The sequence below is a fragment of the Ruditapes philippinarum genome, unplaced genomic scaffold (assembly GCF_026571515.1).
Source record: "Ruditapes philippinarum isolate M1 unplaced genomic scaffold, ASM2657151v2 ctg371_1_1_1_1, whole genome shotgun sequence".
NCBI lineage: Eukaryota > Metazoa > Mollusca > Bivalvia > Venerida > Veneridae > Ruditapes > Ruditapes philippinarum.
In genome coordinates, this window is record NW_026861231.1 from 103260 (window position 1) to 128171 (window position 24912).

At 32.6% G+C, this 24912-nt stretch overlaps 1 protein-coding gene across 2 annotated transcripts; it reads right to left on the minus strand.

Moving 5' to 3' along the window:
- Positions 1 to 1556: 1556 nt before the first annotated feature.
- LOC132714961 (SWI/SNF complex subunit SMARCC2-like) lies at positions 1557 to 24687 on the minus strand. 2 transcript variants are annotated; one of them, XM_060697901.1, is made up of 25 exons: positions 24528 to 24687; positions 19419 to 19538; positions 18951 to 19036; positions 18271 to 18518; positions 17645 to 17714; positions 17165 to 17240; positions 16338 to 16415; positions 14216 to 14269; positions 13671 to 13756; positions 11980 to 12110; positions 11476 to 11558; positions 10875 to 11083; positions 10406 to 10519; positions 9781 to 9937; positions 9224 to 9337; positions 8585 to 8783; positions 8099 to 8221; positions 7446 to 7601; positions 6884 to 6966; positions 6378 to 6473; positions 5656 to 5817; positions 4664 to 4798; positions 4043 to 4187; positions 3290 to 3487; positions 1557 to 2339 (listed from the first exon to the last, which is right to left on the minus strand). In XM_060697901.1, the coding sequence occupies exons 1-25, from the start codon at positions 24639 to 24641 to the stop codon at positions 2257 to 2259; spliced, it is 3120 nt and encodes a 1039-aa protein (XP_060553884.1). In that variant the 5' UTR covers positions 24642 to 24687; the 3' UTR covers positions 1557 to 2256. The 2 variants fall into 2 exon arrangements, with proteins under 2 accessions (XP_060553884.1, XP_060553883.1); XM_060697900.1 differs by having other exon boundaries at positions 16305 to 16415.
- Positions 24688 to 24912: the final 225 nt, after the last annotated feature.

The following is a 24912-nucleotide window of genomic DNA, read 5'->3' on the forward strand; positions in this document are numbered from 1 at the left end:
ATTGGCTTAAATATCTGTCTTGCTGTCAGACTGGCCTAACTAAATAGCTGTCAGATTGGCTTAAATTGCTTCATAGTGTAGGAAGACCTAATATTTCTATGAAATATAACTGAAAGTGCTGCTAACCAGTTGAATGCTGCATCTCTATTATTGATGTCACACTTTTTGAAGACACAATCTTGTAACATCTTAACATCGCCTCATTGTCATAGTAGACTAGACATTGTTTGAATTAACTAGTCTTATAATACAGGTTGGGAAAATTGAACTGGAACATAAAATTGGGAATATCTTGGGTGATAATGTTGACATATATCACCATATTGCAGTGCCTGGCCAGACTATACTGATTGGCTTTTCCATTTATACATAGCATGTAGTTTGACCTTGAAATGTTTTGAAACTGTTCAAAATTCTTTGCTTTTGGACGAGGGCAACACCATTGTGTAAATTTTTGTGGGAAATTAATGGAATTCAGCACCGAGTATTTTAGAATTGAACAAAATTGTAAATGCTGTATTATTATACTGTACAACAATTTTATATATTATAATATATATATATTAAGCCATGTATTATTATTTTACAGATTATGCTGTATTGGTGTATATTTTGCAAATATTTTATGAATCGTACCTATATATACATAAGTATTGTTTATAAACAGATGTGCGTGCCATTGCATCAAAGACCTGATGTCTGCAAATAAAGTAGAGCAATTTGATAAAGATATGCCGATTGTACTTAGTATTTTCTTATGGCAGCCATATTGGCCGAACAAGATAATAATAGTGTGGGAATATTCCGACAAAATATCCGATAAATTGAAAAGTTTTTACATATGTCGAAATTCTGTTTTAATGTACATGTGCAAGACTTAGTGGTATACAAATAAAATTCAGATTCATTTGAAAACAACTTATGTATATATTTTGTTGTAATAGTCATTCTAAAAACAGAGATTATCATTTTTTCGTTTGTGTTGAAAATTTGTTATTGTATTAGATAATGAACAAACGTTTTATCAGGTCTGTAGTGGATGGCTATATATTTTGGATTATTATATTTCTGTTATCAAAATGTATATGAAATAAAAGATGTACAAGTCAACATGTTTTATTTTCATTTTATTTTCAATGCCTCTTAGTGCAGGGGTGTCCTTGGCAGAGTGGCTAAGGTTGTTGACTTCAAACCACTTGCCTCTCACTGCTGGAGGTTTGAGATGCAATATTATCTTTGGATTTTTATGTCGGAAAGCTATCCAGCTAGCTGTTGATGGTTCTACTTGGATGCCAGTTTTGGCCTAAAATGATGTACAGAGGGGCAACTGAGGTCTCCCTCCATATGTTAAGCTGGAAAGTTATTATTAAGCCATTATGACCTATACAGTGTTGATGCGACATTAAACCCAACCAAAAAACGAGATGACATCTTTGCTGCCTGTGCAGAGTGCATGTTTATGATGCTGGCCTTGTGATACTAGTTTGCTGCTCCTTTCTAACAAGTAAATGCAAATGATGTGGATTTGTCAGATAAATGACGAAACAAATCAAAAATATAATTTACATAAAATTTTATTCACCTCACAACATTTATAGGAAGTTTCTAGACATTTTGAAACAGAGAAATTTTTGAAAACATGAATGTATTAGCACCTGAATCAAGTTCAATTTTATACATCTTGAATTCTAGTCCAGATTTTTAGAGAAAACAATATTTTTAGTCCTTCATTCTGTTAAGTTGTAATCCATTGTTTGAGGTAACGGCTTCTTTTAATTAATGCATCAAAATACCAATGTATAGACATAAATGTAAAAATATTTATACACAATACTTAGCAACAAACATAAACTCCATGTACACAAACTGTCCAGAAAACCAGAAAAACCTACAGTTTTGATTTGAACACATTGGGAAACTGTGTAATACATGTATTACACATATTCAGCAAAAATTGTAAATTTTTGCTCGGATACAAAACAAATTTACATTTATTTCAAATGTAGTATCAGTTTTTTCATTTGTAAGTTATAACAAGTATCAAACAAATACAAAAAATCAAAATTTCTCGATAATTTACAATAATGACACCCTTTCTTCTGACAAGTTTACCGTTTTAACAGCTTATTTTGCCTAAGTGAAATGAATAAGACAAGTTTTCTAATGTAACGTCTATCTACGCATATATACAAATAATTCTCCTGCAACAGGTAATGAGGATGGTAAATGTTTAGATGATACACTATGACTGAGATTCTACGTGGTTGAAGCCGGTGCCACTGGCGGGGGTTGCGTGTCCATTGGCTCAGGTGCTGGGTTTGAGTCTCCTCCATCCCCACCTACAATAAACATTATAATATAAAATACAACTTTGCTTATCTGTAATCTTTAGTTTAAATTTATTTAAGCTCAATTGCTAAACAAGTTCTTTTAACTTATAAATATATATATCACTTTTCATTCCTGGAAATAACCAGTACTGGTGTCAAATTTAGACTGGAACCCATGATTTCAACTTATATTTATCACTTTCCGTTCCTGGAACTAACCAGTAATGGTCTGGAACCCATGACCCCAACAAGTTCTTTCAACTTATATTTGTCACTTTCCATTCCTGGAACTAACCAGTACTGGTGTCAAAGTTTGGCTCAAACCCATGATCCCTAGATTAAGAGGCAGACACCTTAACCACTAAGCCATTGCTCTCCTGTAATCTTAATCATGCTTAATTGAATAATGTACTGACAACCTAGCTATAGTCATACAGAACAAGTTAAAAGGGGCAAAATTCCAAAAATAAGTACATTGATTGTCAAAACAGTTGAATTTACTTTGATTGGTTTAAAAGCAAATAAGCACTCGTAATATGGCAACTATCTTAGTTTACTTGTTTCAAGTTTATAAACTGTTTCATGATTATAATAAAACAGACTCCAAAGACCAAATAATCCAGTAATTAATAGAACACGAGTTTGAAGGCAAAGTAATAGTAGATTTTCTTCAAGGCTAGTTCAAATGCCAAATTTACATAAAAATTGCTCAGCAAGACTTTACTTTAGTGTTGTTATAATTTTCTGATCCTTCTGGATCATCGAATCCAGCACTTTTAAGTGTTGAGAATTGAGTGCTGCTCAAGCTGTTGCTAGGGGGGTGAGGGATGTTGCATTTTTTTCATTATCCTTCATGTATCAATCAAACAGAGTTTACAATTTTCATGTAATTTTGCTGTTTTTAATGATTCCTTGTAATATATAATCCAAATATTTCTGACTATAGACAAATATCTTACCTGGAACAGGTGTTGCTGGTTTTGGAGTACCAGCCTGAGATGATGTGGATGGTGGGAGGGGCTGTGTGGCTGGGGGTGGAGCTGGGGATCCCTGCTGGGCTGTTGGTCCCATCGGGGTCATAGGGGAGCTGGATGTTGGGTAAGTTTGTCCGACTACTGATGGCTGGGTTGATGCAGGTGACTGGCCTGGAATTGCTCCTGAAAGTTGAAATATTGGTTTGTGCTGTAAATCTGACAGAAAATCTTAAGAAATGGACTTAATTGAGTTCTTAAATGTTCAATGTTTTGTACACAAACTAATCATAAATGTAGACCATGAATGTTTCTTGTAATCTGATATTTGTTTCAAAGGAACTTCACTGAGGTCCAAAAGCATAAAATCATGACAATTGAATTTTTTAACATACTTAAGCTTAAAAACTCCACAAAAAATTAAGAGAAAATGATCAAGATTGAAAACAAATTTCCTTCTTTTTCTGAATACTATAGAACATAAAAAAAATTCTTTTTTATGCCTGAAGTTTTGCACTCTTGATATTTAAGAGAATCCATATCTGTTGATGGCAAAATCTTGATAAACTGAAGAACCAAATTCATAACCTTTTGTAAAACAAATGTGGTAAGATTCCAACCAAGTAGTCAGTATCATTACCATGGAAGAGAAATTCAGTACTGAAGTATAACTTGTAACTTGATATGAGAGTAAAACGTATTCAAATCCATCAATTTTTTTTACAGCTTTATATGACATACCATCTCCAGCTCCCTGTGGTGTTTGTTTTTGTTCCTGTGCCATCTGTTGCATGGCGATCTGCCTGGCACGGTACTCTGCAGCTCGAACCTGCTCCATATGGAACTGCTGGCGCTCCTGTAACAGCTGCTGTCTCTGGTACTCCAACTATAACCAGAATATTATAGAAGATTACTACCTCAATACAATTATAAATACTTAACATAATACTAGTGGTAAAAAGAGCTTAATTTATTAAATATTTCTAAAATTAAAGTATCAGAGACCAATGTGTATCTATGGCAGACTAAATCTAATTTTGTCTTATTTGTCTGTTTTAAACTAAAGCATTTCTTAGCTTGTCTGTATGATATATTTATATAGTTATTTCTTGAAAATTTTCACTTGTCCGTGGGACATCCTGGGCAATACGGAAAATTGATTTTGCCGCACCTGCAGTTTCAATATGTGAACTAATACAAAATAATTCTAATTTCTGATGCAAATGGTAATTAAAATTCAAAAAACCTTTTGTTTCATTTTTCATAAATCCTTATTGAAACAATCAAGATTTTACCCGGATAATTTCATTAAAATCATACAAAAAAAAGGTTATTCTATTTGGAAGAGAATTTCAAACTTACTGCCTCTCTTTCTCTGTCCATGATGGCCTCAAGTTCATCAAAGTGTCTTAATTTGATCTCAAGTTTCTTCATTTGTGTCTCGACTAGTAATGCTACAAGACTTTTGATCTTACGCTCCTCTACTGCCGCTAGGTGCTGCAAATTCAAGATTATATTCATTTATTTATTTATTTATCCTTTCTATCAGTGATTATAACTTGCCAATTCTTCTGGTATGAAGTCAGGCCGAGCTCAATATCTGAAAGTATGAACAGGCTGTATACTATTTCCTCCAGTTTTGCTTTCTGATATTGAAATCCCGTTAATTTACAAATGGACAATTCCAAATTCAAAGAAGGGTAAATCCTTAGCACATAGCTGCTTATTTTCAGTGGTTTAGCTGTCTGATAATAAAACTCCTAACATTTGAAACGGACAGTTTCAAATTCAAAGCAGGACAGGTCCATAATACAAATGCAGGGCTTTATATTAAGCAAAAAAGTTAATTAAACATCCTTGAAAGGAAAAGACTTGAATGACAAATTTTATTCACCTAATCGACTATGAATTTTTTCCAGATCTTATCTCACAATTGCTATACTGTCTGGCGCAAAATACTAGTTTTATAAGAATCCTCAGTTCTTGCACACAAGCCTTCAAATTTTGTATTTGTATTTTAACTCATACCTTTGCTTGATACTGACCAAAGACAAAAGAATGATACACTATAAACAGAGCAGTGTCAAGTTGTCAAAAAACCAAAATCTTTACCAATATTACAAATGTGAAAAAAGAAAAAAACATCCCTAAACATCCCACATTCTGCCAAAGAATATCACTATTAACATGTGTCAGAGCACTAATTGACAACTACTCTATGAAAGTTTGATTGAAATTCCTTTAAGAAATGTGTTAACGCCCAGTCAACTTTCACCATTTTAATAACGAGTTCAACCTGGTTTTAAAAACCTGGAAAATTAGAAATCTAGAGAAATAGAGCAATAAAAACCTACCTTGGCTTTGACGGCTGCTGCAGATAGAGCTGCTGCTGCTGCCGTGGCAACATTACCCTTTTCTTTATCATCTAGTCTCTTCACCATTTCCTTGCCCTTCCCTGAATCTTCCTTCTTCTCATCACCATCTGCTGCCTTCTCCCCATCCTTTGTGCTTTCATCCTGTGTTAATAAAGAAAAGATTAGACTGGTTTTATAATACTGACAGTGAAAAGGTCATACTTTGCATTATAAAACAAAGTTAAGTTCATGGATGAAAATGAATATAAAAAATATACCTGAAAATCCAAAACAAATTTCATTCATGAAAACAGAAATTAAAAAATATTCCTCAAAGTCCTAAATTAAGCATTTCTTTTTAATTTTATATACAGAATAAAAAGGTTTGAGAGTCTGAAAATTCTGAATTCGCTAATAATCCTGAAAACTTTCATCCATGTATGTTCACTTAAGTCTACCTTTTATAAACAATTTACGATTAAAATTGAAAGAAGTGATAAGCTAGTAGCTTAAGTGCTTGTCTTTTCACCTGTTTATGCTCTTTGGGCCATTTTTTTCTCAAACTACATCAGAAGTTACAAGTATAGGGAACAAAATTTCAGAAAAGTAATGGAATCCACTTCTATCCTAATATGCAGAGAACAAGAGCACCACAAAGGTGGGGCAATATATGCCCAAATGTAAACTTGTTTAAGTAAATGGAGGAAATGTGTATGACTTACTTCATCTTTCTTGTCTTCACTCTTTTCTCCATCTTTGGTTTCTTGTGCTTGTTCTTCTGTCTTCTTTTCAGCCTGATCTGTCTCCATGTCCTCTTTCTGTTTCAAATAGAACATTAACCTTACTGTTAACTTAATATTTAGATAATAAACAGAGGACTACCCATGTAACATGTGTTAAATTTTAACAAATCATGTTCTTCTGAAATATAACTTTATTATTTTCAATAACTTAAGGTATCCTATGTGCTACACATTACAAAATAACCATTTAGTTGGTTATATCCACAGTTTTGTTAGTCAAAGTCGACCACAAAAATTTGTATTTAGCTTAAAAGTATTTTGAACTCAGAAAAATATTTGGACTCAATAACTTTATCATTAAAATGCTCTCTGTATGGATAAACTTTCTTTGAGTTTGTCACACCAAAACATTATCTGGGATTACTAACTGGCTTAGTGTTAAAGTACAGAGGTACAGAAACAAAACAGTTACAATATGTATTTACCTTAACTTCAACTGATTCAGACTTCTCATCTTTATTTTCTCCCTCTCCTTCCTTCTTCTCTTTTCCTTCTTCTTTCTTTTCCTCTGTAAATCATGAATAAAGCTGTACTACACAAGTAAATGCTATTCCTACCTTTTCAGAATGGGTACAAAATCTTTACTAAATCATGGTGTTATATAAATATTTTGGTTATAAAACTAAACATTTACATTGGAAAGTTACATGGTGACTTCAAAACTTTAGTGCATTATTTCAGCTACAATAATATATCCATGTTACCATCACATGACTGTTATTGCGTAACAGACTAGTTCTCCTTCGAATTCAAAACTGCCAAATTTCAGTTTCAAGTATATTAATATGAAAAATATAAATCTGAGGCAGATAACATAAAAAGCCTGGGTCTGACAACACAGATGTGCAGGTTGTCTTGGCTTTATGATCAACATAAACAAAACATTTCAGCTGTTTTAATTTGAATATTAGAATGGTTTTACACACTTTTCTAACAATCATAATCATATCATAAGAGGAATCTTGATGAAACCAACAATAAGCATACCGTCCTCCTTTTCCAGTACTGTACCAGCAATACCAGACTGATCTAAACCAAACTCTTGATCCACTTCTTTACCCTCGGTCACGGCTTTCTCCACCATCTTAACATGGGCATCAATCAACGCTGGAGGAACTTCATCCTTCATCTTGGAGAACTCCTCTATTTTTTAAATATAAATGTTGCAATCATATTTCTGTCATACAAATGTATTACCCCTTAAACACTTGAATTACTTAAATTAACTTGTCCAGCTTCCATTTCTGGAAATATCAATTTTTTGGGATATCAAGATGAAAATTTAAAGTTACTCAACCAACAGTATAGAGCTTGGTCAAACTGAATGGATGCGCCAAATGTTGTCCACACCTGAATATGATATTCTTATTAAATTTTAGTTTGTGTATGAAGCTTATACTATAGACACAATTTTGAATCTGTTCCTGGAACAAACTGGTCATGCGCAAATGAGTGTAAAGTTTCTTGCTCAAGGAAACAAAGACACCCCTGTGGCTTTCCCCAGATGGGCTTTGAACCCATGCTGATAGCAATCATTAGATTACTTGTTACGTGTTAACCACTCAGCAATGTTTCCCCATTGTTTTTGAATAGTCAAGCTAAAGATTTTGACATGATATATATATCTAGGGAAGCATTACCTAGGGCAGCTTTAGCTGCAGCACTGGCAACACGGGGATCCACTGTAGATGCGAGGAATGCTACTGTAGACATCACTGGGTTACCTGCCTGCGAGAATGGTAATGGCTGGTACGCTAGCGGTCCTGTAAATATAGCATTCATATTAACAAAATGTTGAATCAATAAATAATTGAACAATTGTTATTGCATTAGATTGCAGCTTAATATTATTTCTGGGATAATAAACATATAATATTTTTATGAACATTCATTTAGAATGAACTATTTGATCATTCCTGTCCAGGAGTTGAACTTCGACTGTAGTCTCGAAATAACATGTATGACTGAATGAAGCATCCTTTAAATTTTTTTAGATTAAGTAATTAGATATGTGTTGAAAACAAACTTTGCATAAATCATGCAACAGTCCCTACATGAATTCACAGCTCATCATATTTCAAGTCTTAAATGCCTTAAAGCTAAAGTTTACACATCAAATGGTATACCTAAATGTCCATAATCTTCATCTAGGTAAGGATCTTCTATTGGTAGTCTGAGGAACTGTAGTATACACTCGTCCTGGGTACGACTACCAACATGTTCACTAACTTTGTTCCAGTCATCTTTGTATAACTCTAACGCCTCTAGTAACAACAAGGTTTCCTGATCTGTCCAATCCCTAGTTCTAGTAGCAGCTCCTTTATCCTGTAATAAATACCAAATGCAAGATTATTTTGATTTTTTTTGTTCAGTTTTTAATTCACACCAACACTATAATGGTTATCTTGACAACTTTCATGCTATAACTGGTGGGGGTAAAATTTGAGACAAACTGACCTTCTCTAAACTTACTGGATAAATTCCTCACATGAAAGAATCCAACATCCTTTGCAGGATTTAAACCTAAAGCTGTGCAAGGCAAGTGATTACAGTTCAGCGAATTTAACCACTAAGCCAATGAGGCATCTTAAAAATCATTTTTCAGGTTGGTATGAATAAATGTAATTATAGCAAGCTAACAATATAGGTACTTACTTTTTAACATTCAAGACTGTACTTTTAAACAATGCTAAAAGCCCTGAAGATTCTAATGACTTAACATTTGAAGTATATCCAAAAGTCAGGTAAATTAATGTAATACACACCTTTTGAGATTTTTTGCCGTATATGTCTGTTCTGAGACCAAAGTTTGGAAGCTCTTTCTTCTCCTCACCATCTTTAGGCTCCTCAAAACTTACAATCTGTTTGGCTGCTGATGGCTGTAAAAGCACAAACAATACTTATACAGATAAATCATAGACTAGATTTTAGAATATCGATTAAAAGTCACAAATAACAGATAGTTATAAGAATAGAACTGACAAGTATTAAAAAGAAAAAAAGAAATGATACATGTAATATGTATCTTAGAAAAACAGATTTTGTGGTTAGGGGTTTCAAGTCCTGATAACTTTCAAAGTCATATGGCAACATTCAGTGTTTTTCTTCTAGAGAAGAAAGACTGACATTGTCCACTCTTCACTTTTTTCTTCAGGAACAGAAAATGCACCTGGGTAGAACCAACTACCTTAAGACAGCTGATTTAGCAGAGCTAAAACAATTTTACTATTCCACATGAAGAATTAGAATCACAGCTGTAAGAAACAGATAAGCCACAAAGACTCACATCTCACTTTAGCACTATGAAATCATAAAACCATACCTGATTTAGTCTCGGAGGATTGGCAGCTTGTAGACCAGAGGGCGTGTCAGCTAGGATATGGAAATGAGATGTTGGGGGTGGTCCCATGGCTGTAGGTCGACTCTCAGCATCAACTTGATAGTTTACCAAACCCCACTGCTCCAAAAATGCATGTACTCTAATAAACAGACAAAACGAAAATTTAGCAGATGTTTACATAAAGAAACAAAACAAATTACTCAGAACATTATTACAAAACATAAAACCATCTAACTATATGTATAATATTTCAACTAATCATAACTTTCATAGTTTAGAATTCTGGAGGAAAATTCTTGAACATACTAAAGTCAAAAGGCCTTTACATAGAATATAAAAATACTGCATCAAATATTACTCAGCTTGAGGAAAATTAAACAAATCCAGCAGAAATTATTTCCAGGAATTTAACTGGTGAAGAAACTGTAGTTTTTCTTTTAATTAAATATTTGTCACACAAAATGATTTCAAACAAAAAGAAATATTATATAAGAATGCTGAATTTTTTTTCGAAATAGTCTTTTATAGTACAATTATAAAACAGTTTAAATTGATACTGTATAAACATATATAAATAGTATTTAAGATAACCATAGTAACAAGTTACCTAATTATTGCACAAACGTCTCCAGCTAGATTGCGTCTGCAAGCTGTACTCGTCAAATACTCCATAGGGTTTAACCTGTATGTGTCCAACATGAAGTTTCTGTACGCCATATACCTAGAGACAACAAAAAATTAAATTACAATTGAATTCATTACCCTATACTATTTATAGTGAATAAAATAAAGATTGACAGGAGCCCCAGTTTTGATAGATAAGGCCAATCTTATTCTTATTTTTTATATTAACTTATGATTAAAGCATAGAGCTTATTTAAACCACTCCCAAGCATACTTTATGAAACTAGTACTGGCTCAATATGGAAATCAAAGTTATGACCTCAGTAGGATTAGATTCCAGGTACCCTAGGTGAAGAAGATGCCTTAACAACAATACCTATTCCTGTTAGAAATTGCATTTAATTGTATAAAGTAACAGTCAGAAGTTACAAAACTAGAGTTTGTCTACTTACACTTCAGGAGTTTTAGATCGATTTTTTCCATTAAAGAACTCTGGCAGGGCTCGTCTCTCGATGGCATTTATACCGTTATAATCGAACCATGAAGCGTAGCTAGGTATAATGATATGATGTGTTTGTTCTGTTACACTGTCTTCTGTCTCATCTTTCTCCTTCTTTGTCTCCACCTGCTCTACTTCTTCTTCCATTCTCTCTTCTCCCATCTATACAAAAACATATTTATCCATTTAGAAGAGCCACCACAATTATTTATTCTAACCTCAGAAAAAGACATGGATATTCATTCTGGCATCTAAACAAAGATACAACCAGGGCTTCCAATAACAGAAGTTTTGGAGTCAATTACTCCCAATTTTGGCTTGTGACTTCCAAAATATAATTTATATGTTTTATTGTTTGGTTTTACGATACACCGACACAATTTAGGTTACAAAGCGTCAAAAAAAATTTGTTTTGATTTTTACATAGGTTTAACCATTTACTGACATAAAAAGAGAAGACAAAACTTAGGCCAGCAGCAATGATTTTCAAGACAGCAATATACAATGTAAGAAAGATTTCAAGTGTGTCATGTGAAGATAATAAAGTTACATACCTGATGTGAATGTTCATCATCCATATCAACCACTGTACCACCTTTAATAGGTTGTAACTCACTATCTCTGTTACTCCGAGATGCTGAAAAAACACATCACCAATCATCTTAATTTAATTCAATATAACAATGTATGTGAAATATACTCAAATTTGTAAAATCTTTAAAAATTAGAAGATACACAATAGCATGAATTACGGCCCTTAAGAGTCACTGATTCTAAAGAATCTTAGTGCTTAGTGCATACTGACAACCTGTTTAAACTGGTCCTATGAGGACCTGGGCCTGAAAGGTGTTTCACTTCTCATAGTTTCAGACAAACAAGCTCAATCAGATTTTGAGAACGCCACTACTAACTTAGTTTTCATTGTTTACATGGGATCTCCCCTTTTCCAGATTTCTTAATATACATTTTGTGAGCTATACCCGGAATTTTAAGTTAATTACAATAATCATACAAAAAAAAATTGTATCAATTTTATATAAATTATCTAAATTATGTACCAGTTTTAGACAGCTGGACCTCCTGTATATTGGGTTCTGGTGTGGGATCCTCGAGGTCCTGGGTCAGATCTTCCTCCTCCTCATCACGTCGGTTCTTCTTTAAACCCGAACCTGTCACAGCTGTACGACCACTGAATAATTTATAAATACTTCATATATATTAAACAGATAATAACAATAAAAGATTTAATACCTACAATATATAATACTGACTTCAATATTGACATGTGTAATTTAGTTTAGTGCTGGTATTATAAAATTTGTTCTTAACCGATTGAATACTGAGACTCATTGGTAAATTTCCTTTGCAACCAGTATAGAGTCGGACAAGCATTCACAGCTGTAAAGCCTGACTATACTCCATACAATCCGGCTGCTCAAATTTTGTTCTTTGACACCAAATAATCCCCTAAATTACTATTAAAGTTCCAAATTTAAAACAGCACAAGTCCAAAGACCTAATTCAGTACTGATAGCCTTAACCCAGAAATTCCTTAGTTCAAACTCTATGTCTATATTTGTGTGAACCTCTAGATGGGTAAAGATGGCTATATTTTCACTGGTTAAATTCAAAACAACCACAACAGCCACTGCAATAAGCTTTAACAAGAGCTGTCAGAAGGACAGCGCGCTCGACTTTTTTAGTGCTTGCCTATAAAACAAAACTTTGACAGTTAAGGGCACACAAGACTTTAACTAGGAATTTCTAAGTACAAATCAAGAAACATTTTCACAGAGTTATCTTCTCTTGCTTACAGATAGGTCTCATGATGGCACATAAGAACTCCAACTTCCAAAGTAATATCTCAAATGGTTAAGTCAACAAGTGGACAAGAATGAAAATCTTAACTGAGTTTCTAAGTCAAAAAGGGCCATAATTCAAATAAAATCCTTAACAGAATTACCTTCTCCTGCCCATGTTTTGGGACCATGATGGTAAACAAGTATTCCAACTTTCAAATTAATATCTCAAACAGTTCAGTCAAAAAGTGGACTGGTACTAAAAACTTAACCAAGATTCTAAGTCGATAAAAGGCCTTAATTTTTTAAAACAAATCCTTGACAGAGTTACCTTCTCTTGCGTACAGATGGGGGTAATGATGTGAAATAGCATTAAAAGTTTCAAAGCAATATCTCAAAGGGTTAAGGCAATAAGTGGATTTTACCCATATTCAATGTATTTTCTAAGTCAAAAAGGGGCATAATTCTGTCAAAAACCTTGACAGAGTTATGTCCTCTTGTCTGTTGATGAAGGTCGTGATGGTAAACAAGTATGGTCAGTTTCAAAGCAATACCTCCAATGGTTTTGAAATAAAGTGAGGTGGTACAAAAAACTTAACCAAGCTCAATACACTTTCTAAGTCAAAAAAGGGCCATAATTCTGTCAAAAACCTTGACAGAGTTATGTACTCTTGTCTGTAGATGGAGGTTATGATGGTGAACAAGTATGGTAAGTTTCAAAGCCATACTTGTAATACTTCTGAAATAAAGTGGGGTGGTACGAAAAACTTAACCAAGGTGTGACGCCAACGCTAACGCCGACGCCGACGCCGGGGCGAGTAGGATAGCTCCCCTTTTCATAGAAAAGTCGAGCTAAAAATGATGTACATACAAATTTAACTTTAAATGTTAGAGACTGTTAAAAGGAAAAGGTGATAAGGAGAGTAAAAAGTCTGATGATAATGTAATACCTTTTTCTCTTCTTTTTCTCAGGAGGGGGTGATGGTGACCTCTTTCTTTTACCCTTTTTTTTATCTTTCTTCTCATCACCAACAAGCTGGAAATATCATAACTGACTATAGTTCAGAGAATAGTATTATAATTATCTACTACACAAACTGTTTTCAGAATGATTTTAAAAAGTATAATATTGCTCATGTAACATTGTTGTATCACTTAAACTATGAGAATGTTGATAAAGTTAGACCAGAAATTTATATACTCTTTAGATCAGTACATAAGTATTGTATATGCTTGGTACTTTATAATTATGCGATGACCGTATCAAGATGCACTATTTAACAATTAGCACCTGTTGTTTAAAACACAAGATTTTCAATTATTATACAGATTATTATACGAAAATACAAATGATTTTAATTGTAAAATTTATCAGTAATTTGTCTTATTAAGCTCCAAGCTTTCACCACAATATCACTGTTTATATACATGAAAATTATAAAAATCAGGGATATAAAGACATTCAAATTTTGAGAAAACAAGAGTAACAGTTTACCTCTTCAGGAGAATACTTGGTAGGCAACTTCTTTTTGACTTTTTTACCTTCATACTGTAAACAATACAATATACATGTACATGATATAATAAAACACAGTAAAAACTCTGTATCATTAAATGCTGCAAATATCTAGTTAAGCAAATAAAGTTTAAAAAGTTAAAATTTTCGAATACTATATAACGTACTTTTTTTAAAAATAATATCTTTTATGAGTCTGAAAGCGAGCTGCTTTAACAATCTAATATAATAATAGCTTATTTATAATGAATCTGATTTAAGAATTTAAATGAATAAAAATTTATATCATAACTACATGTATAGTACAAATTTATACATTTGTAGTACCACATATTATCAAACATGAAAACATAAAAGTATAAATTTCCTTCATAAATCATTTACATAAAGTTCATATAGTAATCTAACTTACTCAGATATTTTCTCTGTATACATACAAGAAATCTAGATTTTTTTCAATGTAAAATATTGAAAGATATACTGTAAAACAACATTATCTATATAAGCATGTTAATCTTATTTCAACAGTGTTTTGTACCACCTGTCAATAAACTACATTTTAACCACTTTGCCTTGTTACATGGCCACTTTTACTTACAATAAACTCCTTAGTGGAGTCCCTTTAAGTACTCTGGAACAATATAAATTCCGATATTCCACTGAATACAGACAGCCAAATATAGCTTTTTACCCTTTTAATAATGTTATCTCATACATTTATCAACAGCCATCTTCCATCCATACAAAATGGTGATATCAATAAATCAATTAATAAAACATTAATTAGAAAACTCATACCAATAATTTACTTGTATCAACCAGAAGTTCAACTTTTACTTCAGGCTCAATGCTAGTAGCCAGTTCATAAGTTAAACCAGAAGTTTCCATTTTATATTCAGTATCCATCCAAGAATGCCTTATGCCTTCTAAGTTACATATACCTAGCAAAGTCTATAAACACCTACAGACCTTTCTATATTAACACCTATAGCCAAAGCTGCTAAATTATTGGTAAATCTTGTTAAAACCCTAGAATATAAGGTAATCATTAAGACACCTTGAAAAACAGCATACCTTGTTTTTACTGAATAGTTCAGATACATGGGTGATATAATTAAACAGAAAAGCATCTGATGAGAAATTTGTACTCAGGTGTATTAAAAAGGTAAACATTTTTTATCTTTGGAAGTTATTGTATCTGTTTGGTTTCTCTGTTATAAGTAATTGTTAATCAAAAAGTGAAAAAAGTGATAATAACTGAAAACTTTGGTAACTATTGCTTTTCATGACATTTTTCTTTTAGTCTTTAGTGACATTAAAAAAAGTGAAGTTCAAAAATTTGAAAAATATTAAATTTTAAAATTAAAGGTCATTAAAATTTTAATTTGAATGGACCTTTGACTGTAAGATATTTCTACAGAAATCAGATATATTGTCTATATGTGAAATTCAATAAAATATATCTCATTAAAAAAATGTAAACTATTAACAATTGACTGCCATTTTAATTGAAATTTTGAATGGGTCTTTGACTGAAACTACTTGTTGAAGCAATCAAATTATTTCAATTTTTTATATTGACTTGCATCAAAGATTTTAAGTGAAATCTAAATCAAGAATTTAATAACTATATGATTTATCTCATGTTTTCAATTAACATCAAGTTTTCAATTAACATCAAGTTTTCAATTAACATCATGTTTTCAATTAACATAATGTTTTCAATTAACATCATGTTTTCAATTAACATAATGTTTTCAATTAACATAATGTTTTCAATTAACATCATGTTTTCAATAAGCATCATGTTTTTATACCATCAGAAAATTAGAAAATCTCCAAATATTTTACACAGCAAATGTTTTTTTTCTAAAATCTAATGAATCATAATTATCAACAACAACAAAACCCAACCCAACTTGAACTGTGAAACATTAGAGCAACTCTATCATAATAAAAATCTGAATAATATTAAGTAAGATAAACTCAATTACAAACTGTGTAACAATGTGAACAAGTGTAACAAGAACAAATGGTTATTTTGTGTTTATTGAACGATGGTACTCACACGGATACGACATTTCTCTACCGGTACACTAACCTCCTCCTCGACCAAATAATCTTCCTCGTTCATCCATTCATTATACTCCTCGAGGTCCAATAACCAGCGTGCCGTCACCTACAATAATGATTCCATATTGTATCATTTAATGAAAAAAAATCTTTATTCCAATATAAATTTAGTGGTGATGTCTAAACGCTGTATTTCCGGCATAGGTATAATACTAAAGACGTTAATGCTTGGTTGCTGCTCCCCATTCTGCGATAATGGCCCTCAAATCCATAATGTCATAATTTAACTTTTTCTGCCTCAGTATATGAATTATTAATTTTCTTTATTTTTCTCAATGTCTAATTAAATATGTTCAAGCAGAAAACATGTTGCTTCTGTCCAAATATTGAATCTATGCTTAAGAGTGTAAATTATATATTTACGGCAGAATTAACACATCTTGTAAAGATATTCCAGGACATTAGTTAACAGCTATTTGATATAAAGTTAACAGACACTCAAGTGTGCAGATAGAGATTAAAAAGATTAAAAAAAACCATATGCGGAAATCTTAGGACACATTGCATGAATGAATTATACATCACAAACAATGATAAATTTTAAATTACACGGTCGTTAAGCCAAAATAAGCGTTTAATTGCAGAATTTTGGAATAGACTGGCCCAACTTCCATTTTGAAACAGTCCATCATCAATGTCAAATTTAAAGGTCAATATAAAAAGCTGGTTAACCAGCAGGATAGAGCCTCGTTGGACTAAAAACTGATTTTACTCTACACATGGGAGGCAAAAGGGTTTGCAAATCAAATTTTAGCATTGAAAGAAACACTATGAGTGAGTAGTAAGTAACGTTACCTCCCAGGGTCCTGGTGGAGACCATGATGGTTCTGGTTCCTGATCACACCCTAGATCTGGTATCCAGTTGTCATAACTGTTAATATATACAATAATGTATGTCATTTGTTAAAATCCAAAAATTATATAAGCAACCTTTAGAATAAGACTTTTCCTTTTGCTTTTCTGTTTCAGCAATTAAAGATATTTTCATAACATCATGTCAAGTTAAAAGAAATCTGTTGATTAAACAGTTTTAATTCTGACTATATGGCTTAGTATATGATAAATACAGAAAATCCACAAAAATGTTCTGAATTCTGTTTTTTTCTTCTCACAAAATTCATTACATTTTACAATCAGGCTTTAAATATAGTCAAGCATTTTTAAGATTTAAATGGTGTATTAATGTTAGATTAAAGCACAAATTAAAATGAAGGCAGCTTTAATATACTATTTGTAATATAATTATATATACAATACATCACTCATTTATCTTACCTGTCAGGTGTATACCACCAGTGAACCAATGCATGTTTGTCTCTCTTCATGACAGGTCTACACCATTCCTCTGTTATAAAATTAAAGAATACATGTAGATTAACCTTTTGACCCCTAGCGGTGATGATGTCATGACACACACTAGTCTGACCAGTACAGAGCCAGGTCAGTCTCCAAGTCATACAATCTGACCAGGCTCTATACTGAATTTTGATATTTTGATTGATTTATGATTACACATGGATCATACAAAACTTAAAAGCATTTTAATCAAATTAATCACAGTTAGATATGAACTTATAATCTAACAGAATAAAAATGTTCAGTTTTATCATTTCTACTATTATATAAAATAATGTAGACCTCTCATTTTTTAAACTGAACATTACTGGTAATCATAAATTCTGGTGGGTATTTTGCGAAATTTTTACTGGGCCATGTGAGTTATTCATAGTTTATGCAAAGTAAATTATTACACCGACAGGAATTGTGGCAATATGAAAACTTTTGAATTATACCTGTTCACTCACTACATATCCTTGAATGGGCATAATGTCACTTTAACTGATACCTCAATATATCATCATTACTGATTATTACAAATATTTTGTTTGTGAAAGGCTTACCTTCCTGTCCCGAGCTAGCTGGCATGCCATGTATAACATGAGTAGCGTCTTCTTCATTGTCTGATATGGAACCTTGATGTTTCTTTACAATATCTTTCAGTCGAGAGATGAGTGCTTTCTCAAGACTAGGTTTTATAAATACATTAGGCTGAATATGACATTTGTTGGCCACCAAAGATTTCATAATCTGCATGAACATTTCCACATTTCTGTCCATCCGCGACGGTGATGCAAAATCGAATCTTCTCCTACAAGAAAACAAAAGCCAATTTCTTATGCATGGAACTGATAAGAAAAGTTCAATTTTTACTTAGAGGAGTTAAATAGACTAAAGAGAACTTGAGGTGAAAGTATCTATATGACTACCAGTACCATATGATTTTTTACAAATTACATTACAAAATAAGTAAATATATACTTCATGAATTCATTCATCAATATCTTAGCTCTTATACTGTTTTCTGAATTCTGTTTCCAAAAAAGGGTGTCCATTTTGTTGTCATTACTGATTTTTTTTCTCTCCCAATTATCTTATTTTGCCATTAAAAAATTCCTAATTACACAAAGCTGGACCTATTCAAAAAGGAAAAATGCACTGATCATTAATAATTGCCTAGTAAATTTTTTTACTTCTATTAAAAGCTGTGTTTCATGTAAAAAACTAAAGATTAATATCCTACCATCCTTGATCTGTCTTGAACTTGAAGACTGCTGATAGAATATGACAGAGGGCTCCACCTGGTTTGAAGTCCAGGAAACATTTCATCTGTAAGATAAACAGCACTATATATATATGTATACAAAGTATAGGCAGAAAATGTTTGTTTCAACTGTAACCTAAACTTATTTCATAGCAGGGTGGGAAGGCAAACACAATGTGACTGTTTTACTGGATTATTGCAGCCTGAAAAAATGCCTGGAAGGGCACCTGAGGTCTTCCTCCACCAGTAAATGTGGAACATCGCCATATGAACTATACTGTGTTGATGTGACGTAAAAACGTATCAAACAAACAATGGAAAATGACACTTAAACTTCACAATTTTAAGAAAAATCGCACATGCCTTTCGCAAATCAGAAAGGCCTGTGCTTCTTCACAAATTTAGGAAAAAACCTTTAAGTCATGACAAGTGTTCAAAAAATCTTACAGGCAGTTTAGTTAGTGGAGAGTTGTTGACAGACTTTCCAAATGCATCTTCTTGGAACTGTAGTAATTGCAGAACTAAACTTGACAAACTTTTGTTTGTAGGAGGATCTGCCTGTGTATACTGAAATAGATATATTACATTGTTAATATTAGTTGAAAGTCCTCCGTAAGGGAAGATTACCATCTAGTTTACCAAGCAAAGATGTGATATAAAAAAACTACTGAAAAGTGATACATAAATTTAACAAGTTGGTAACATTGCTCAACCAGGCATACAACATAAACACTAGTTAATATTTCTTGAACTTACCTAGCACATATGATACAAATAAAAATAAAATACCATGGTTCCCTTCAGTTTTTCTACAATTTCTTCCCTTTTCCAATTTTTGGGACACAATATTTGTAGTCCATAAAAATTGCAAAATTTAAACAGAAATAGTTCAACAGCTATTATTTCTCCAATTTTGTGTGTCAACACCTTATTCTATGTAGATTTATTTAGTATTTTATATCTCATGCCCATATTTGCACAGCTTAGGGAGAACTGTTGGGAGAGGGAGAATTGTCAGGGTAGAGGAACTGGCTAGGGGGAGAATACTATGCCATTCCCTTGTCATAGGTAGCACCTAATTTCATGTTATTAATTGTTGGTTGAAAGACCTTGAGCGGGTCACAAGAGACTGTAAGACCTTGAGTGGGTCACAAGAGAATATAAGACCTTGAGCGGGACAAAAGAGACTGTAAGACCTTGAGTGGGTCACAAGAGATCTCTGATCGCACAGGCTATATTCTGGAATAGACCCCCGGGTATATACCAGGAGTAAATATAAAGTTCATTCCTTTTTCTTTAGTGTTATATATACAAGTTTTACTTCTGAAATATACATAGGTGTCTAATCCAGGAGTTTGCTATTCATATTATCAATATCATAAGAGAAAGTCAAAGCCTGGGAACTCGAAGTGTGCCCAGACATTGGCTTGTCCGGCTATAGACTACACGTGTATAAATTAATTAAAATAAAATAAAAAAATATTTTTAAAGAATATAAATGTAGATAAGGTCAATTTACTGCCTATCTGTATACTCATCCTATATTTACAAACACAGTTGTAATCACTGTAGTGAATAACTAACTGTACATTCTCATTCATTCAGGCATAATCACATGACATCACAGTCCCGGTGAAACTTGAAATGATCTTACAGGACAATAGGTCCTGTGAAACCTGGTATTTTACAGGACCTTGGTGACAATTTCAGGACCTAAAAATTTTGTATAGTTTTCCCAATTTATAGTAATTATTAGGGATAAGTCTTATGGGACAAGGGCAAGAGCATACAAATTGCATTTTTGGAAGTGTTGATATTCCATTTTAAATGAGATTGACCAAACATTAGGTTGACTAAAACAATGTGTGTACGTAAAAGATTATTTAATATTTGTAACAATAAACAGCAAAATTACAAATGTTGTAAAATGAACTGATCATGCTTGCAGGCAGTCTTATGTTTTTTCTTCTCTATCATCTTTATCATAGGTTTTGTGTAGCTTGTTTTGATTTAGTCACTGCAGCCAGGTGTCTTTGTGCTGAAAAAAAATAAAACACTTTTTTAGTAAATCATAATTCATCAATTTCAATATTTCCCCAAAAAAGTATTTCTTGAGTCCTAGTTAATACAAACTTAATAAGGTTCATGTGTATTTTGTTTTTTTTCCACTGAATTATAAAAAATATTGTCCTCTAATACTATCAAAATGGATCCGCTGCAAGTTAAAATACTTTTAAGTTACATTTTATTTGAGCATCACGATCATCATCACAATGAAATTTTAACTTCTTTTATTTACAACCGTTAATCTTACATAAATTCATATAAAGAATAATCATCGGATATTCACCACTACGAGTGTTTACAGAAGTTTATTTACCTATCATTTTCATTCGCCATTGACACATTTGACATGAAAAATCAAAAGGTTTAACTGAAGTTTTTGGCGACAAATTTTTGTAAAGCAAACATACATGTATATCAACATGATCACTAGACTTACCGACAAATTTATGCACTAAGCAAATTTATGCGCTAATTATGTCCATAATTGGTCTTAATTGTCATGAAGTGCTAATCTGTTAATATTGTTGTTTGTTGATACATGTATTTGATCGGCCACCTGTTGACTTCCAACATCCGCTCAATTGTATCGCCACGTTTCATTGGTATTCCAATTATACCGACCAATAAAAATTGGTTTAACAGACCGTTTTGATATAGGCGGAGCGTGGAAAATTTTGACATTTGGAAAATTATTGCACGTGTTTATCCTAATAAGGGCGACATTGTTTTTGCTTTTCTAAGCAAACTGGAGACAGAGCGCCTAGAAACGTGAAGAGTTTCTTTTTAATAGTTCTACTGCTAAAAAAAATTACAGGACAGTAGGTCTGGAGAATTTTCTAAATTTGTCGGACCTTTCAAAAAATTACCGGACATGACGGACAACAATAAAATTATATGAATGCAAACTTACTGTAAAGTCGTCCATTTCGTAACCCAACTGTTGATATGATTGGCGATAATCTAAAGATGCCGCTAGTTATTGTTTCATATTGAATATAAAGAACAATTATCCAGTGCACATTCAACAATTCACACCAATTAGTGTCATATTTATCAGCTGATAAACATGTAAACATACCATGCGGTCAGTGTATTAGACTGTGTTACTGTTTATAACGATATTTTATTTGGAAGGGAAGTAACAAATATAGACCAGTCAATGACCCCACAAAAAGGAGACTGTGTCCCAGTGTTTTGTGATAAGAAGCGGAAAAGCGGAAGTTGTAAATGGAAAACCAAATGTGTACTTTTCCATTCTTAAAATAGCAAATGCTAAATTTAGACTGGAATTATTCCAAAAGTTATACTTTTCGTAAGTTGGAGCCAATCATGATTTTCTTGAGCCAATTTAATAATTTTGGAGCCAATTTGCTCCTGCCAGCGCGAGCCCTGTGACCGACGGTCCGACGATGTTTCGCTTGGACTGCATCATTTTCTTTCATCATTATAGAATTATGGGTAATATCTTGTTCTTGTTGTGAGTTACTATGCTCAGTGAACTGTCTCTTGTTATGTCCTGTTTTTTTTTTAATGCCTTTATTTAATGTCGCCGCCGGAAAGCCCATATGGGCGACCGTACACTCAAGTCAGGCCATCCTAGAGCATCCCACCGGGATTTTTTTCGTCGATTTTTTTTCCAGCTTTTATTGGTGGAGGAAGACCCCAGGTGCCCCTTCGGGCATTATTTCAGGCATGAGCGGGCACCTGGGTAGAACCACCTACCCTCCGTAAGCCAGCTGGATGGCTTGCTCACATGAAAGATTTCGACCCATGTGAGGATCGAACCTACAGCGGTGGATGAGAGTGATTTGATATTATTTTATGCATGGGCAATTTACATTCCTTTTCTAAGGCAGAAATCATTTTCAAACTTTGCATTTAAAGTTAACCTCAGTAGTTCTTCATAGAACATTTTGAATATTATATTTATATAAATCAACTTTATGTTTGTTCTTTATAGAACGAATTTGATTTTATTTTATATAATAGAGGTCAGCAAGTTGCACCTGGTAAGATATGTTTTACTTTAAATTACTTAAAAGAAATGTATTGAAATGGATGAATTAAATAGTTGGAATTATTTGAAATGTGAAATGTTGAAATGATATTGATATAATTGAATTTGTATTTTAATTTGTGTTTTGTATTTCATGTATTTATAATTGTTTATTCATTTTATAGGTTTCATTTTCACATCATCAAAATAAATATTGAACACCCAGTCAGAGTTGGTCATGTATTTCAACCAAACCATACTCTACATATAGAATTCTATACCTATCAATGTAATTGTCAGTGTCAGTTCTAGTTAGGCGCTGCCAATTACCAATGCAACTCAATAATAATAGGCTGGGTATTTTGATAAACAATCGCAACTTTTTGGATTAATAAAAATCATCCAGTTTTCAAAGTAAAAATGGAAGCGGTGCATAAAATACTGAATGACAGCTTTAAAACGGAAAAATGAACTATTTTTAAACCGTCTTCCCTGTTCATAGGATTTGCCTAGTTTCATATTATAAACGAATATAATAAACGAAACCGTTATAAACTACAAAAGCGAAAGTTCAGAAACCAGTTATATCACTCGTGAAAGTGTACAGTCACATGCTATATTGGAATCCGGGTCAGCTCGGCCCTAAAACATACTCGGCCCCCGAGTCAGCTCGGCCCTATTCCAACTCGGCACGGGTCAACTTGGCCCACTTTTAAATATGGGTAAAAGACATCAAAGGACTCCTATTGTCAAGGGGTATTATTATCAACCAATGTGTATGTTAAGGATACAGAATATAATTAGGTGATAATTATGATTGACTCATTCATTCAAATTTGATTAGTGACCACCTGCAATTAATTAGAAGCTTATGCTATTAAGTAAACACGTTTTTGTTTCATATTTTTTTGAAAATTACTTTACAAACAAAATGCATCTAAGGAACACATTTTTATTATATCTATATTCACAGGCACAAGTATCGGACCTGGGAAGAAAAAATATGAAGTTTTTTTATCAATCTGTTCATATTTTTTTCTTCCCAGGTCTGATAATCGTGCCTGTGTCTATATTAATTTCATCGAATCTGCAAGACAAATAAATAACTTTTTTTCTAAATATACTTTATTTCGGCAGAGGTACAATGTATAATTATATAATAATAATAATAAGATATTTCTTATTATTCATTTACCTTAACAACATGCAAAGCAAAGTAAAAACGTTATATAGGCCTATATATTTTTGTAAAGTGGGCCGAGTTGACCCGTGCCGAGTTGGTATAGGGCCGAGTTGACTCTTTTCCCTATATTGCACAACTGTAAGGCACTAAGGGAAAAAAGTTATTCTTATGGTGATAAATCATGTAAATTAAAGATAATTTATAAATTTAAACAAAGAAATTATGAAAACACCGGCCGGTTTCTAAAGATTTATGGTTATTTCAAATTATATTGACAGCAAATGTTATGATTATCAAATGTGACTGATACCTTTTTGCAATTTTTATGCAGCCAAGTTCTAACGGAATCAAATTGAGCTATTGTTTCAACAGATTCGAAGAATTTTGCATTTGGCACCCCGTCTTTCTTTCTTTGGACGGCCATCTTTCTTTCGCGTTAGTAGGCCCGCATTAAATATTTAATTTTTCCTCTAAGTTTTCATGAAATAAAAACAGAGTATATAGTACTAAAATGATTTTCTTTATTTTCTTAACAAGTTTTGTAATTGATGTTTTATTTCAAATTGGATAAATTATTTTATTTTTATTATTTTATTCGTACTCAATATATTTCGTACCGAAATAAACACATTTTTCAACTTTGCTTGAAACAGAATAGGAATAGAATAAAATAAGAGAGACAGAAGAGAATTAAT

Excerpts from the sequence above, each read along its gene's own strand:
- LOC132714961 (XM_060697900.1), bottom strand. The coding sequence starts at position 24,641 with ATGGCCGTCCAAAGAAAGAAAGACGGGGTGCCAAATGCAAAATTCTTC. Across the intron at positions 11,559-11,979 it reads GGTCCAGCTGTCTAAAACTG|CATCTCGGAGTAACAGAGAT; the intron begins GTACATAATTTA and ends GTGTTTTTTCAG. Across the intron at positions 9,938-10,405 it reads GACGTTTGTGCAATAATTAG|AGTACATGCATTTTTGGAGC; the intron begins GTAACTTGTTAC and ends TCTGTTTATTAG.